This window comes from Xenopus tropicalis, chromosome 5 (genome assembly GCF_000004195.4).
Source record: "Xenopus tropicalis strain Nigerian chromosome 5, UCB_Xtro_10.0, whole genome shotgun sequence".
Lineage (NCBI taxonomy): Eukaryota > Metazoa > Chordata > Amphibia > Anura > Pipidae > Xenopus > Xenopus tropicalis.
Window position 1 is genome coordinate 14,980,763 of NC_030681.2, and position 16,485 is coordinate 14,997,247.

At 42.9% G+C, this 16,485-nt stretch overlaps 3 protein-coding genes across 3 annotated transcripts; 1 reads left to right on the top strand and 2 right to left on the bottom strand.

Annotated features, from left to right (window-relative positions):
• Positions 1 to 1,168: 1,168 nt before the first annotated feature.
• On the bottom strand, positions 1,169 to 5,818 carry LOC116410875 (glutamic acid-rich protein-like). The gene is made up of 4 exons (XM_031902247.1): positions 5,813 to 5,818; positions 4,765 to 4,899; positions 4,319 to 4,411; positions 1,169 to 3,442 (listed from the first exon to the last, which is right to left on the bottom strand). Exons 1-4 carry the CDS (start codon positions 5,816 to 5,818, stop codon positions 3,392 to 3,394), a joined length of 285 nt encoding a protein of 94 aa, XP_031758107.1. The 3' UTR covers positions 1,169 to 3,391.
• Positions 5,819 to 6,012: 194 nt separating this feature from the next.
• On the bottom strand, positions 6,013 to 9,769 carry LOC733493 (putative uncharacterized protein DDB_G0271974). Its single transcript, XM_031902360.1, has 4 exons — positions 9,621 to 9,769; positions 6,952 to 7,024; positions 6,268 to 6,405; positions 6,013 to 6,133 (listed from the first exon to the last, which is right to left on the bottom strand). Exons 2-4 carry the CDS (start codon positions 7,019 to 7,021, stop codon positions 6,045 to 6,047), a joined length of 297 nt encoding a protein of 98 aa, XP_031758220.1. The 5' UTR covers positions 7,022 to 7,024; positions 9,621 to 9,769; the 3' UTR covers positions 6,013 to 6,044.
• Positions 9,770 to 9,860: 91 nt separating this feature from the next.
• mrpl57 (mitochondrial ribosomal protein L57) lies at positions 9,861 to 15,951 on the top strand. The gene is made up of 2 exons (XM_002934684.5): positions 9,861 to 10,015; positions 15,591 to 15,951. The coding sequence occupies exon 2, from the start codon at positions 15,603 to 15,605 to the stop codon at positions 15,915 to 15,917; it is 315 nt and encodes a 104-aa protein (XP_002934730.3). The 5' UTR covers positions 9,861 to 10,015; positions 15,591 to 15,602; the 3' UTR covers positions 15,918 to 15,951.
• The last annotated feature ends 534 nt before the right edge of the window (positions 15,952 to 16,485 follow it).

Here is a 16,485-nt window from a genome sequence, read left to right on the forward strand (position 1 = left end):
CCCTTTTCTCTGTAATAATAAAACAGTACCTGTACTTGATCCCAACTAAGATATAATTACCCCTTATTGGGGCAGAACAGCCCTATTGGGTTTATTTAATGGTTAAATGATTCCCTTTTCTCTGTAATAATAAAACAGTACCTGTACTTGATCCCAACTAAGATATAATTACCCCTTATTGGGGGCAGAACAATCCTATTGGGTTTATTTATTGGTTAAATGATTCCCTTTTCTCTGTAATAATAAAACAGTACCTGTACTTGATCCCAACTAAGATATAATTACCCCTAATTGGAGGCAAAACAATCCTATTAGGTTTAATTATTGTCTAAATGACAATAGTAGACAGTAGACAAAGGAGATCCAAATTACTGAGACCCCTTAGGGCTCTGGCACACGGGGGAGATTAGTCGCCCGCGATTAACTCCCTGTTCGCGGGCGACTAATCTCCCCGAGTTGCCTACCCCTGCCATCCCACCGGCGAACATGTAAGTCGCCGGCGGGATGGCAGATGCGGCGGGGCAATTTCAGGGAATCGCCGAAAAAGACTCGCGAGTCTTTTTCGGCGATTTGCGCGAAATCGCGCCGCCGCGTCTGCCATCCCGCCGGCGACTTACATGTTCGCCGGTGGGATGGCAGGGGTAGGCAACTCGGGGAGATTAGTCGCCCGCGAACAGGGAGTTAATCGCGGGCGACTAATCTCCCCCGTGTGCCAGAGCCCTTAACCAGAAAACCCCTGGTCCTGAGCATTCTGGATAATAGTTCCTATACCTGTATAATTATGCCATATTGAAGACGATAAGCTCTTCAGTATGACCCTCCTGCCAATTTATATTTGCTGAAGATTACATGGCTATATGCTTAGGTATCGCTTAAACACCCCACTCTACAAAGGGTGTCTGCCCAGAGCTGTATGTTGGTTTGCTGCTGCCCTAGGCACTGGCCCTCAGCCTGCCCCTAATTGGCAAATGTGATTTTTTACTTGTAAGAGATTTTTTTCTGCTATATAGACCCATGGTCCGCCCCCTAAACCTGCCACCCTAGGTATAGGTTCATGGGTGCCTATATGGCAGATATAGCCCTGTGTCTGCCACTTTTGGCCATATAGTGTATAGGGTTGTACAGGGTTCTATTTTCAATCTTGAACAAAAACAATGTGACTGCATTGTAGAAATATGATTGTTTTTTTAATGAAAATACAAAATATATACAAATGAACCTCACAATCATCCGAAAGACATGGGACAACAAAACAACAAATCAAGAGAACTATTAATCCTGCAATGAGGAAAAGGATCTATTTGCTGTCACTCCTTTTCCTCATCGCAGGATTTATCATTTTTAACATACAGATATATAAATGGACAAGTTGCTGTCATAAAATGATATAATGCTATTATCATTTTGGCTGGAACCAGATGGATACAGGGGGGCTAGCAAGGCTCCTCAGGCTGGAAGCAGATAGATATGGGGGTGGTTAAGCAAGGCTCTGGCTGGCAGGAGATGGATATAGGAGGGCCCAGCAAGGCTCTGGCTGACAGGAGATGGATATAGGAGGGCCCAGCAAGGCTCTGGCTGACAGGAGATGGATATAGGAGGGCCCAGCAAGGCTCTGGCGGGCAGGAGATGGATATAGGAGGGCCCAGCAAGGCTCTGGCTGACAGGAGATGGATATAGGAGGGCCCAGCAAGGCTCTGGCGGGCAGGAGATGGATATAGGAGGGCCCAGCAAGGCTCTGGCTGACAGGAGATGGATATAGGAGGGCCCAGCAAGGCTCTGGCGGGCAGGAGATGGATATAGGAGGGCCCAGCAAGGCTCTGGCTGGCAGGAGATGGATATAGGAGGGCCCAGCAAGGCTCTGGCTGGCAGGAGATGGATATAGGAGAGCTCGGCAAGGCTCTGGCTGGCAGCAGAGTCTGAGAGTTATAGTTGGCTGATGCGTCACATACAACAGTGTTTTGCAGTTTCATAATATGGGGAATAGAAATGATCCCTGACTTTGATTGATAGGTCTGTTGCAATATCTTCTGTTAAAGCAGCGCTTTGTGGACTTATGCATCAAGCCCATAACATGGTTACAGATATATGGAAACATTACTTTATCAGCCATAGCTCAGAAATATTTAGGACATTAAATACATTTTCACAGAAATCACCATTGTTCCTTCAAGCACATTTAGGCAATTTCTCTAGATACACAAACATTAAAAATAAAGTAAAATGAATGAAAGTTATGGGACAAAGAAAGCTGAATTCAATGGGGGGGGGGGGGGGGTTGACTGATTTGCACAATTTATTAAATCCAGACAACTGGAGTATACTGTATATGCACAAGTCTAAATGCAGTGAGGGCTGCCTGGCAACTGCATGTAAGATGGAGGGGCAGCACAGCTTTAGGAATATGCCTGGGGCTAAACATAGAGGCTGCATTTGAGGCATAATATATTGTGAAATGTCTTTCTCCAAATGAACATAAATTATTGAAACGAGGTGCATTTCTGGTTGCAAAGCTGATCCCACAACTTGTCAAAAAAAAAAAAAGGTAGGGATAGTTCACCTTTAACTTACCTTTCAGCATATTATACAATGTTATATTCTTAGCAACTTTTCCATGTCTTTATTTTTTATACTATTTGCTCTTTTGTCTCTTTCTGGCTTGACACATGGAGCCACTTTCTCTCCGAGAAATCGTTTTATTGTTACTTTTATTACTTGTCTGTCTATACAGACCCTCTATGTATCTTCCAGTCTCATTCAAACCACTGTCTGGTTTCTATGGTAAACTGGACTACAGCAACCGGATAGCTACTGACATTTCAAACTGGAACCAAAAACCTAATTCGTTAACATAAAAAATGAAAAATTTACACAAATTGGCAATTGTCTCAGAACAGCACAGTCTACTCATACTAAAAGTTAATGTAAAAGTAAACAACCCCTTTAAGAAACACTGTTTTAGAGTATATGTTACACTATCAATGTGTCATTGTGAGGAAAGGGGCTCCGATTGTGACCAATTGCTCCCAAAGAAACAAAAAACTGTCGGCTCTTGGCTGCTCTTCCCATAGTCGATCATTTGGCTCAAAGATCCATGCAGAGAATGGCTGATGTAACAGAGCCTTGCAAGCAGCCTTTACTAAGTAACCAATCACAATATGCATTCTGCAACAAAAATCATAAAAGCAAACTCCATGCCAAACCACCCCACCTGAGCAAGAAGGAGCAGCCAAAGTGGCAAGTTGTGACATTTGGAAGATTACCTGCTGCTTGGAGTGGCCATTTAATTCAGCAGAATCCTTTTTTTGTGAAGGCTTCCATTTTTAAATGCATGAAAATAACAAAAAAAAACCTTGTTTATTAAAAATGTACAGGTGACTAGAGGGTCTGTCAGTTACATAGACGAGTTCAGGAACTCCAGAAGTTTAGCCCGATTTCTATCTCTCTGGAAAAGAGTATAAAAAGTAAAAACATAGTTGGAGTTCATAATACTTCTATTATTACATTCCACAAAATTTATTTTGGCATTCTGTAACCTGCCCGATGGATATTTGGCTGATCTTTGAGCCAGACTAACGTGAGAGCCCCATATACAGGCCAATAAGCAGCTGACCAAGTCTAGACTGGGATTCAAAATAGGCCCGAACAGCCCCCACAGGCTCAATCAATAGCAAGCAGCCCCTCTTACAGGTTTGGGCCTGCTGCTGGCTAAGCTTTAGGGGACAAGTTGACGGCTTTTATCAGCATGTGTATGGCCATCTTACACCATTTTTGGAGTAAACCAAAATACAAACCTTTATAAATAACACCAGTTTAACTTCATAATGGGGATGAATGGTACAAATCAGGAGTAAAGTCAAACATAGTTCTGCTGAACAATTCATATTTATTGCTTTAGGTTACCACTTTTAAACGTACATCTGTTGCAAATTTCTCCATATGGTATCTTACGCCCATATGTAATAAAAGGCACTAAGTTTGCCCAGAAGCAGTAACCCATAGCAAGTAATAGGATGTTTGTTTTTAGACGGGTCATCAATAAATTCTACTTGCTGATTGGTTGCAATGGGTTACAGGTCCTAGGCAAGCTTAGTACCTTTAATTACATAACCTCCTTAGTGTCTTTTCATTTACAAGATATTTATCATGCACCCCTAAGGGCTCTGGCACACGGGGAGATTAATCGCCTGCGACAAAACTCCCTGTTCGCGGGCGACTAATCTCCCCGAGTTGCCATGACCCGCCATCCCACCGGCGAACATGTAAGTGCCAGAGCCCTAAAATGGATTTTACCCAGGAAAGCAGACTCCTATATATTTACCTCCTTATCTTCTTTGCTCTTCTTCACTTTCATCTTTATCTTTTTTCCAGTTATCATACTATAGTTCTCATTCTTCTTTTTATCTTTTAGAAACTGTAAGGAATGATGATGAAACACAGCTAGGAAAGTTAGATGAAATACGAGACCACAATTCAAGTATAAAGGGGCAAATAATACAAAAAAAACCTGCTCTCACAAGGTTTGTAAAAAAATCAGGTTTCAGCAAGGACTGTGCCAAGGGTTGTTTTGGGGATTTGGTTACTTTCATGTTCTATTACCTTCCTATATTCAACTGTGGGAAGCCTGAAGTCACCAAAGGCACCATTTCTAGTAAGGTGATTGTATATATTGTATGTATATGAATGCTGGGTGCTAGTGTGAATATCCACCACAAGGGCAGTAACCCTATTCCCACAGAGTATACACCTCATTAAGTTGCTATTTACCTTGGATATTTGTACAGGCTTGGACTCCTCTTGCTGCTGCTGCTGCTTCTTCTTCTTTTCTTTCTTCTTCCTTATTTTGGACAGTTTATGCCTCTTCTGCAGGACAGAAAAGGATTTAGATTTAATTTGTGCTCCCTATTGAGTAAGTAGCATGATGATGCAGCTCCAGGCTACCACTGCACACAACAAGCAAGTCATGGACCAGTGAGCAAAGGATAAGCCCTAACGAATGTGAGAGACAGAGAGAAGTAGCATTGTGTAGCATCAACCTTAAAGGAACAGTCCAGTGTAAGAATGAACTTGGTAAAATAGACAGGCTGCGCAAAATAAAAAATATTTGTAATATAGTTAGTTGGGCAAAAATATAATCTATAAAGGCTGGAGTGAGCAGATGTCTAACAAAATAGCCAGAACTCTACTTCCTGCTTTCAGCTCTCATACCTCTTATTTAGTCAAGGACTTTATGGGGGGGGTCACATGGAACATAACTGTTCAGTTAGTTTGTGAGCACACAGGTCAGATTCAAAAGAAAACGAACAGTTATGTCCTATATGGCCCCCCCTCAAGTCACTGATTGGCTACTGACTGCTAACAGCCTAGAGAGCTGAAAGCAGGAAGTAGTATTCTGGCTATTATGTTACACATCTGCTCACTCCAGCCTTTATAGATTAAATATTTGCCTAACTAACTATATTGAGAACATTTTTTATTTGGCGCAGTCTGTCTATTTTACCAGTTTCATTTTTACACTGAACTGTTCCTTAAAGGTACAGCATTTTGTCCAACACTGCAATCAGACAGAAAACAGCAGTGCACAAACTGCCTTTGTCTTTCTGGCAACAATGAATGAAACACAACATAGGTGATGTGCATTAGGCAGTAATATGGCATACTTCACTTAGCTTTCATTTCTGTGCCGTGAGTGCTCCATTTCGGTTCAATTTGGTGCTTTTAATGTATTTCTATCAGGATAGAAGGCAGGCATCTTGCTGCCCTCTGCTGGAGGGCAGCAAAACACACTTGTGCCATAGATCAAAGCTCACTTAACCTGCATTCCTGTACTAATTGCTGTCTTTCCAGTTATAATTAATCATAACGGACTCTGACTCCCCAGACTGATTAGCCAAATCAGATCATAGGACACTCATCGCATTAATAATAGGAATTACAGCTGTACTGTATTGGAACGATAAAAAATACAACTCCAACAGACACACAAATCTGAACAAGCCCTAAAATTATGTACGGTATGTAAAATGTTTTTCAGGATACAGGAAATTCTACAGGTCAAAGAAATGCTTCACAAAAAACATTACCTTTTTATTATGTTTTTCTTTTGCTGCTTTCTTTGATTTAGCTTTTGGTGAATCTAAAGTAAAAAAAAAAATTATTTTACTTCTTCAGCCACAGAATAATATGATTATACAGCAGGTTAAAACTGCTATGCTTGAGAATTAACAAGGGGCCTTTCCCCCTGATATACAAAGGGCAGCCATAACTTACCTCTGCTGCTGGAGCTAGAAGATGACGATGAGCGTGAAGAGGAGGAGGAGCTTGATGAAGACGAGGAGGAGCTTGAAGAAGAGGACGACACAGATGATGATCGACTTCTGCTACGTTTTCGTCTCCTCTTTTCCCTTTCTAAAGCAAAACACAAACACATCATGTCCAAGGTTTATCCTCTGATACTCTTGTTCAAAGTGACAGCATTCGACAATGCCCTCCAGGACTTGCAGTGCGACTGCTTTCATGGGTTAAAATCCACGTGACTCACTGAGCATCAAGACCACTGCTTGCCCTACCAATTAATTTAAATAAATTTCAGTTCGATTTGTAAGTTAACACAAATAAAGATGGTGCTATATAATTCAGAGTTGAAGTAGTGTAAAAAGCAATTAATATAGCAAGGAATGATGTGTGCTAGCAAACACTCCCATTTATAAAGCCTTTCCAAGGGGTTCAAAACACATCAGCATATCTTCTGGCAAAAAAGATGGAGATGTAAGTCCACAAAATAAACACAGTTTCAAGCCTTGGTCTCTTCTGATTATGAGAAGCCAAAGTGCAGAGACAGAGGCTGCAGGGGTCAGTTTATGACATGACAGATTAGCGTTTGCCCTGTAAATGTGAAATGTATCTTCAAGTGAGCTGCAAAATATTAATTATATAAAACAGGGTTCAACTTACCTCTGTGTATTTTCTCTTCACAGGAGGATGTGGACCTTATACTTGACTTATCCTGATGTCTGTCTGCCATTGCCTACAACGTAAGGAAGAAGATCAAGCAAACGCGACAGCATAAATACTACAGATTAAAGATTCTTCAACCTACTCTGACCTTAACTGTGCCTAACCCATCCTAGCCCTACACGCTGCTTTATATACCCACTTCTCCTGACATCACTCACTCTCTGTGTGTGAGTGTGTGTGTGAGTGTGTGTGTGTGAGTGTGTGTGTGTGAGTGTGTGTGTGTGAGTGTGTGTGAGAGTGTGTGTGAGAGAGAGTGTGTGTGAGAGAGAGTGTGTGTGAGAGAGAGTGTGTGTGAGAGAGAGTGTGTGTGAGAGAGAGTGTGTGTGAGAGAGAGTGTGTGTGAGAGAGAGTGTGTGTGAGAGAGAGTGTGTGTGAGAGAGAGTGTGTGTGAGAGAGAGTGTGTGTGAGAGAGAGTGTGTGTGAGAGAGAGTGTGTGTGAGAGAGAGTGTGTGTGAGAGAGAGTGTGTGTGAGAGAGAGTGTGTGTGAGAGAGAGTGTGTGAGAGAGAGTGTGTGAGTGTGTGAGAGTGTGTGAGAGTGTGTGTGTGAGAGTGTGTGTGTGAGAGTGTGTGTGTGAGAGTGTGTGTGTGAGAGTGTGTGTGTGAGAGTGTGTGTGTGAGAGTGTGTGTGTGAGAGTGTGTGTGTGAGAGAGTGTGGGAGTGAGTGTGTGGGAGTGAGTGTGTGGGAGTGAGTGTGTGGGAGTGTGTGTGTGGGAGTGAGTGTGTGGGAGTGAGTGTGTGGGAGTGAGTGTGTGGGAGTGAGTGTGTGAGAGTGTGAGTGTGTGTGAGAGTGTGTGAGAGTGTGTGTGAGTGAGAGTGTGAGTGTGTGTGAGAGTGTGAGTGTGTGTGTGAGTGTGTGTGTGAGTGTGTGTGAGAGTGTGTGTGAGAGTGTGAGTGTGAGAGTGTGTGAGTGTAAGTGTGTGAGAGTGTAAGTGTGTGAGAGTGTAAGTGTGTGAGAGTGTAAGTGTGTGAGAGTGTAAGTGTGTGAGAGTGTAAGTGTGTGAGAGTGTAAGTGTGTGAGAGTGTAAGTGTGAGTGTGTGTGAAAGTGTGAGTGTGTGTGAGTGTAAGTGTGTGTGAGTGTAAGTGTGTGTGAGTGTGTGTGAGAGTGTGTGTAAGTGTGTATGAGTGTGTGTGAGAGTGTAAGTGTGTGAGAGTGTGTGTGAGAGTGTGTGTAAGTGTGTATGAGTGTGTGTGAGAGTGTAAGTGTGTGAGAGTGTGTGTGAGAGTGTGTGTAAGTGTGTATGAGTGTGTGTGAGAGTGTAAGTGTGTGAGAGTGTGTGTGAGAGTGTGTGTAAGTGTGTATGAGTGTGTGTGAGAGTGTAAGTGTGTGAGAGTGTAAGTGTGTGAGAGTGTAAGTGTGTGAGAGTGTAAGTGTGTGAGAGTGTAAGTGTGTGAGAGTGTAAGTGTGTGAGAGTGTAAGTGTGTGAGAGTGTAAGTGTGTGAGAGTGTAAGTGTGTGAGAGTGTGTGTAAGTGTGTATGAGTGTGTGTGAGAGTGTAAGTGTGTGAGAGTGTGTGTGAGAGTGTGTGTAAGTGTGTATGAGTGTGTGTGAGAGTGTAAGTGTGTGAGAGTGTGTGTGAGAGTGTGTGTAAGTGTGTATGAGTGTGTGTGAGAGTGTAAGTGTGTGAGAGTGTGTGTGAGAGTGTGTGTAAGTGTGTATGAGTGTGTGTGAGAGTGTGTGTAAGTGTGTATGAGTGTGTGTGAGAGTGTGTGTGAGAGTGTGTGTAAGTGTGTATGAGTGTGTGTGAGAGTGTAAGTGTGTGAGAGTGTAAGTGTGTGAGAGTGTAAGTGTGTGAGAGTGTGTGTAAGTGTGTATGAGTGTGTGTGAGAGAGTAAGTGTGTGAGAGTGTGTGTGAGAGTGTGTGTAAGTGTGTATGAGTGTGTGTGAGAGTGTAAGTGTGTGAGAGTGTAAGTGTGTGAGAGTGTAAGTGTGTGAGAGTGTAAGTAAGTGTGTGAGAGTGTAAGTAAGTGTGTGAGAGTGTAAGTGTGTGAGAGTGTAAGTGTGTGAGTGAGTGTGTGTGTGAGAGTGTGTGTGAGAGTGTGTGTGAGTGTGTATGAGTGTGTGTGAGAGTGTAAGTGTGTGAGTGTGTGTGTGAGAGTGTGAGTGTGTGTGTGTGTGAGAGTGTGAGTGTGTGTGTGTGAGAGTGTAAGTGTGTGAGAGTGTAAGTGTGTGAGAGTGTAAGTGTGTGAGAGTGTGTGTGAGTGAGTGAGTGAGTGAGTGTGTGTGAGAGTGTAAATGTGTGAGAGTGTAGGTGAGTGAGAGTGTGTGTGTGTGTGAGTGTGTGTGAGAGTGTAGGTGTGTGAGAGTGTAGGTGAGTGAGAGTGTGAATGTGAGTGTTATGGGGTCAGCTGACTCTGTTTCTCCTATAATATGTAAGTCAGACAATGCCATTCAGAAAACGTATAGCCTTCCTTTCATCAGTCTCAGTCTAACTGGTTGCCTATTTAATAAAAGGATTCAACAAACTTTGCTCCCACCTAAAAAAATGAAGCTAACATCTTGCTTAGAAAGCTGGGAGCTGTGGCTCATATACCAAGTGTAGCGAATTCGGGTAATAAGCCTGGCCCAGAGCTCCTTCCCAATAAAGGCTGCCCATTCACACACAAACCTTGTTCTTGCAACAGGCTGGGAAAGCTTTAACAAAATCTATATCTCTCTCTATACATCAGAACTCTTCCTTCCGCAAGTCTCCCAGCGCCGCCATGTCCGTTCCGTCTCTATTACGTAACTTCCTCAAGCGTCAGCCGGCAATTGTGTGCGCCAAAGGCAGCCATGTTTGTTAGGGGCATCCGTTGCCTAAATAAGGTTCCGTAGCAAGAGTTACATTCCCAGTTTTGCCCTCATATAATATGGCGGATAATGCTTCCGTTTGCTTTTGTATCACCGGATGTTGAAGGACATTGAAGGAGCGTGTACTGCTGCTGTCAGAATCCCAAGTGCTCCGGACTGGCAGTTCTACAGAGCATATGGGTGATTGGTAGATGAGAGGGAGCTGCCAGACAGGTAAGTGGTTGTATTAGATTTATAGAGATTGTGGCTCAGATACAGTTAGTCTGGCTCATTATAGAAGGTTTGGCTTCCACTGTGTGGGACTTGCCCCATTTATTGGTTGTATTTAGCAAGTACCCTGATTCCATGAGATGAAGTTTATTTTTAGTTTCTCCAGAATTCCAGCATAATTGCATTTTTTGCAAACCAATGCACTATTTTGCCCAGTCTGTAGGAGGCGACAGATTTGCACAGGTTAGTGAATTGCGCCTGGGACATAAGGGACAGCTCGCTCATCTAGGCCTGTGCCTTCTGGTACGAGTCGTGGGGCGCAATCGTGATGATTAAAAGCTGCTGAGACGAAGGGGTGGTGTTAGCAGCATAAAACTGTCAATATCTTTGAATAGACTACAATAGATAATTAACTAAAACTCTTAACTGTTGGTGCCAGAAGTACTGCTGATTGGATTTAGGAAGTAACCCTGGGCCTCATGAAGAACAATAAGCAGCATAAGACTAAAGGTGGCCACACACATGGCGATTTCCGATCTTTCGTGCGACCAAGATCGTACAATCGGCCATTAACCATTCAGGGCTGAAACGGCAGATAAGGAGGTAGAAACAATAGGATTTCTACCTCCTTCTGCCGATTCAGCGCTGAAGGCAGATTTTGCTCAGGCGCCTTCTACGGCGCCCGATCAAAATCTTTTAACCTGCTCGATCGGCGAGTCGACCGATATCAGCAGCTTCCTGCGATATCGGTCAACTCACCGACTTGCCATACACGCACCGAATATCGTACGAAACGAGGTTTTGTATGATATTATCGTGAGTATATGGCCAGCTTAATGCCACACGAGCGTATGGAGCATATTTTCAGCAAGCCGAAAACCGCTTGTCGAGAATATGCTACATATGCATAAAAATGCTGCACCCGATAGCATTGAATACACTCAGGTGCAGGCACATGTAGCCGATATCCGCTGAAGATGCAAAGTCTTGTGTCTTTTGGCGGATATCAGCTACGTGTGCCTGCACCTGAGTGTATTCAATGCTATTGAGTGCAGGCAGAGGTATGAAGATTTTCAAGCGTAGGAGCGTATTCTCTGCAAGCGTTTTTCAGCTTGCGCAAAATATGCTCTGTGTGGCATTAGCCTTAAGGTGCCCATGCACGGGCCGATTCTAGCTGCCAATATTGGTCCCTTAGACCGATTCGACAGCCTAATGAAATCAGTTAGATCTTAATCAGGCAGGTTTAAAAATTTAGTCAGATTGGGGACCTCGTTGATGCCTATCCCCGTCGTTCTAATTGGGGCCAAATGACTGAATTAGCCCGATATCGCCCACCCATAGGTGGGGATATCGGGAGAAGATCTTATTGTGTATGGCCACCATACTAAACTCCACAAGCGTTTTTCACTAGATTTTGTGCGACTTATTTAATCTGATTCTCCATGCAACAGCACAAGATTTAGTAGGATCCTACAAAATCTGATCTCCATAGGCTGTAACGTAAAGTTGGATCAGATAAAGTTGCGACAGTTAATGTTTTTTAATGCAGAAAAAAAAATCTCTGGATGCAACAATATCACGTGGGACACGGACGCAGCATGCTGTGTTCACATCTGACATTCGCGTCAGAAGGAAAAAAGTTGCATGATTTTTGTATCAGTCCCATTATATTTTGACGCGCACAACTACATGCGATTTGTCATGTGTTTGTTGATCCGTTCTCAAAAAAACAAACGATTGTGGAGTTTAGCCCTAATGATCAATCCTCTCTTTACAGATTACTGGAGATGTCAATCTCCCAGGAGCAAAATCCAAAAGGTTTTTGGCCACCCCTGTCCCCACCCTGTTACTCACTGTTCATGCCCCCTTGCTTCACCCCAACCAGGGATATAAATATGGGTGACTCAGCTGGAGTGCTGATAAGTCTCAGTTACCTGACCCTTTATTGTATTATGTATTGTAAAGCTTTTGCTTATTCTTTACATACTTTACATAATTAAACAGCACCCCCAGTTACAAGGTGGTGCCACACCAGGCTGTGTCTCAATCAGAAATAAATATGTTTTTTTACACAGACATACCAGATTCCACAGATTAAAAAAAGATTTTCATTAAAAAAATGAAAGTGTATAAAAATAATTACGATATTATGTACTGTTGCCCTGTGCTGTTACAGCTGGTGTGTTTGCCTCAGAAAGACTACTATAGTTTATATAAACAAAGCTGCTGTGTAGCCCCAGGGGGCAGCCATTCAAAGGAGAAAAGGCACAGGTTACATAGCAGATAACAGATAAAGCCCCATTATATTCTACAGAGCTTATCTGTTATCTGCTATGTAACCTGTGCCTTTTCTCCTTTTTTCCAGGGTGAATGGCTGCCCCCATGGCTACACAGCAGCTTATTTATATAAGCCAGTGCTGTCCAACTGGCGGCCCGCGGGCGGTCCGCGACCCCCCTCTATGTGGCCCCCCACCTGTCTGGCTGCTTTGATGGCTTACTCTTGTGTAAGATTTAAATGGTATCAGTACTGTGATTAACTGCCCCCCTGCATGGTTATCACCTCAGATTCAGGCTGTAATCAGGCTGTATTGTTTAAATATGTAATCCCCTGTGTTGCTCACACCTTTTAATCCCTGCATTGTTCACCCCCTGCAGTGTTCACACCTCAGACTCAGGCTGTAATCACCCACATTGTTCCCTGTTCACACCTCAGGAGCAGTAGAAACCCACAAATAATTCCTGCACACTACAAAAAGAACATATACTGAGGTGGTACTGCAATTAAAACGTTTTTTAATATATAGTTATTGTGCAGACTGTAGGAGCAGTGCCAGCATTGTGTCACTGTAGGCTGCCTGTGTGTGCCATACACACAGGCATCATAGAGCAAGCAGAGTATGGCACACACAGGCAGGGTAGGGAAGGCAGGGTATGGCACACACAGGCCGAGTATGGCACACACAGGCCGAGTATGGCACACACAGGCCGAGTATGGCACACACAGGCCGAGTATGGCACACACAGGCCGAGTATGGCACACACAGGCCGAGTATGGCACACACAGGCCGAGTATGGCACACACAGGCCGAGTATGGCACACACAGGCCGAGTATGGCACACACAGGCCGAGTATGGCACACACAGGCCGAGTATGGCACACACAGGCCGAGTATGGCACACACAGTGAGAGTATGGCACACACAGTGAGAGTATGGCACACACAGTGAGAGTATGGCACACACAGTGAGAGTATGGCACACACAGTGAGAGTATGGCACACACAGTGAGAGTATGGCACACAGGCAGGGTAGGGAAGGCAGAGTATGGCACACACAGGCAGGGTAGGGAAGGCAGAGTATGGCACACACAGGCAGGGTAGGGAAGGCAGAGTATGGCACACACAGGCAGGGTAGGGAAGGCAGAGTATGGCACACACAGGCAGGGTAGGGAAGGCAGAGTATGGCACACACAGGCAGGGTAGGGAAGGCAGAGTATGGCACACACAGGCAGAGTATGGCAGGTTTTTGCTGTACTACAACCATTCATATGGGTATGGTCATGTGATAACATGGGTGTGGTTTCAAGTGGGTGCAGTTTCAAAAAGGGGAGTGGTCAAAACTGGCTTCAATTATCGGCCCTCCACCACGTAGGTCGGAAAAATTCCGGCCCTCGGTACAACAGAAGTTGGACAGCACTGATATAAGCTATAGTACTGTTACTTTAGCAAATACACAACTTTACCTGTAACAGTACATTATATTTTATATACTTTAATACACTTTCATTTTTGGCGTTACTGTTCCTTTAAGTGTAAGCCATGTTACTTGTAGGAACAGTTTCCTAAACCCTAGGATCACAATGTAATGCAACCCCACCTTATTCCACTGTGAAGTGATAGACTCTGGGACTAGGAGTCCCCCTGCCTCTATGTGGAATCAGATATACACATATATATATATATATATTTAGTTAGTTAGTTAAAATAGTGTTTATGCACATTTCCTACACAATCCAACTTAATGAGCTCAGAAACTTAATTGGCTCCTGTATCATAGTGTAATTCCAATTGGTGCAGGAAATTACTTGGTGAACTCTCCCTTTAGCTATGGATTGGAGTTCTACTCCTCCATGGGTTTGCCCTGGGCTCCAGTTCGATACCTACTAATGCCAAGATTGGCACATATGCAGCTGAGCACAGATACCCCCTGCCTACACTATGCTGGTTCCTATACTAACTTACATTATTTTCATGGTGTTTGTCTCTCTGAAGGACTAGTTGTGGCTTTATATTGCTAAATCTTGTAAATATACACAATCCATGCCCTGCAAACTGCAGCCTAAGAAAAGGGTGGGACTGTGCTTGGTGTAGATATTTCCTGCAACTCTCAAACATGGCGGCCAGCACACTTCCTCACTTAACCACTTCAATGGGCTTTTCTCAGTCACTTTTTATTCTATAAAAGCCATCACTGAGTATAATACAAACATAATGAACACTGCGCTTTGTCTTTTTGTGCATTGGCATTCTGGTACAGGGATTGTTTGCTATGGGTCCCTGCTCAGAATGGGTCTCCATGATCCCTTTTTAAGTCATTGAAATCTTGTACTTTCAAGCAAAATTGTAATTAAATAACCTGTATAATGAATTGAGTCCAAAGCTGACTGTTAGGGGCATATGTATGAATATGTATATATTAAAAGATAGTAAACTTTTAAAAAAGAAGAGGAAAACATAAACATTTTCTGATGTTGCTTCACTCAGGAAGGAGATGGGAAAGGGCATCTGAGCCTTCTGATCTCTTCCCTAAGCAGAGCAACATCATAACACTTCTCTGTTTTCCTTCTGAAGTTATATCTCTGACTGGACTGTGCAGTTATAGGAACTGACCAGCAGGTGGCACTATTGTTACAAAATTAATTTTATAATTTAATAAAAACTAAAATAGCTCTGAAACTGAAAAAAAAATATAATGAAGGTAAATTGCAAAAGAAGCAATTTTGTTTTAAGTTTTACTTATGCTTTAATGCCATGCATATCCATTACAGAAATAATCAATAGCAAGAATTAAAAAAATTCAAGATGTTGAGGTGAGGACAAGGATAGAAAGACTAATAATATAAGATTAATTGAAGCAAGTGAAGCTGTTTTTTGTTGCTTTTTGGTTTGCCAGGGTCAATCCTGACAACCAGCGAGCATATTTCAGGGGCAGACAGGGGAGAGGCAGAATAGAAAATTTAATAACATCAAGTCCAACTGAAAGGTTCCTTAGTTTATTTTCTAAGTAAACATTTTTTTAAAGGTTACCTTCCCCTTTAAGAAAGCCGAATGGACACATTTCTTGTAGATTTTCCCACGCTTGCTGTACTAACCACAGCCATTACGTTTCCTGCCACTTGTATATGACTAGGCTTTCTATACAGATTCATCTAGAAGTCATGTTCACTCAAAATACCTTCCAAATGTTTCTAATAAAAAGATACAGTTGCCTCAATTTTTGTAGAATAACCCAAAGCTCTTCATATGTTACTGGAAAGACAGGCTTTATCTGACATATTCCATTTCCTATTTCTATTTCAGACACCAAGAAACATGTTTCTGACTAATATACTGTTTCGGAAAGGAATTCCCGGGCGCCAGTGGATCGGAAAGTACAGGAGGCCCAGGCCTGTGACCTGGCAGATGAAGCGAAATATGATTGAGCGCCTGGAGGTAGAAGCAGAAACAGAATACTGGATAAGTCGCCCTTATATGACCAAGGAACAGGAATACGGCCATGCTGCGGGGAGACGCCTGAAAGAATGGGAGGTCATAAGAGACTCACGTGTGGCCAATTTCCCTAGCCACAGATTTTTGCAAGACCACCTAAATCATCTGAATGTGACCAAAAAATGGTCAATGTCTTGATTTGTTATCCAATAAACCCTTTTTGATTAAGGACTACCTTGCGTAAATATTCTGAATTAACAAAACTTTTAAAGGGGCAAAGTACAATGGGCAACATGCAACACATTTTTGAATCATAACCATTGGTATCAGATTAGGAAATGTGTTCTTGGCCCATTTAAAGCTAGACTTTTGGAAGTCTAGCATTGCTCTAGTATTTCTTTAGTGCTTCTACAAAGCTTCTACTATATATATATATATATATATATATATATATATTTACCCCTAATTGGCTACAGGATAGGCTAAGTGCGAGACCAAAGAGCATATAACCCAAATTGTTCTTCGGGCTGTTAACTTCACTGCTTTGGGAACCAATAGGGAGGCAACTCAGGTGGCATAAAGATTGCAACTGCCCTGTGTGCCATTTCCATAATGGAATTGAAAATAATTTTAAGGTGGCGATACACGTTAAGATGCGCTCGCTTGGGGGCCAAACGATTGAATTAGAATGACGGTAATAGCCACAGTCGGTTCAGGGAGCGCATTAACGAGCCGATGCGGTCCCGATCCGACTACATTTTTAACC

What these genes read in the sequence shown, in the direction of transcription:
- mrpl57 (XM_002934684.5), top strand. Translation starts at nt 15,603, where the DNA reads ATGTTTCTGACTAATATACTGTTTCGGAAAGGAATTCCCGGGCGCCAG.
- LOC733493 (XM_031902360.1), bottom strand. Translation starts at nt 7,021, where the DNA reads ATGGCAGACAGACATCAGGATAAGTCAAGTATAAGGTCCACATCCTCC. An exon ending in TGAAGAGAAAATACACAGAG is followed by an intron (nt 6,406 to 6,951) that starts GTAAGTTGAACC and finishes GTTTTGCTTTAG; the next exon opens with AAAGGGAAAAGAGGAGACGA. An exon ending in TTCTAGCTCCAGCAGCAGAG is followed by an intron (nt 6,134 to 6,267) that starts GTAAGTTATGGC and finishes TTTTTACTTTAG; the next exon opens with ATTCACCAAAAGCTAAATCA.
- LOC116410875 (XM_031902247.1), bottom strand. An exon ending in AGCCTGTACAAATATCCAAG is followed by an intron (nt 4,412 to 4,764) that starts GTAAATAGCAAC and finishes CATTCCTTACAG; the next exon opens with TTTCTAAAAGATAAAAAGAA. An exon ending in AGAGCAAAGAAGATAAGGAG is followed by an intron (nt 3,443 to 4,318) that starts GTAAATATATAG and finishes ACTCTTTTCCAG; the next exon opens with AGAGATAGAAATCGGGCTAA.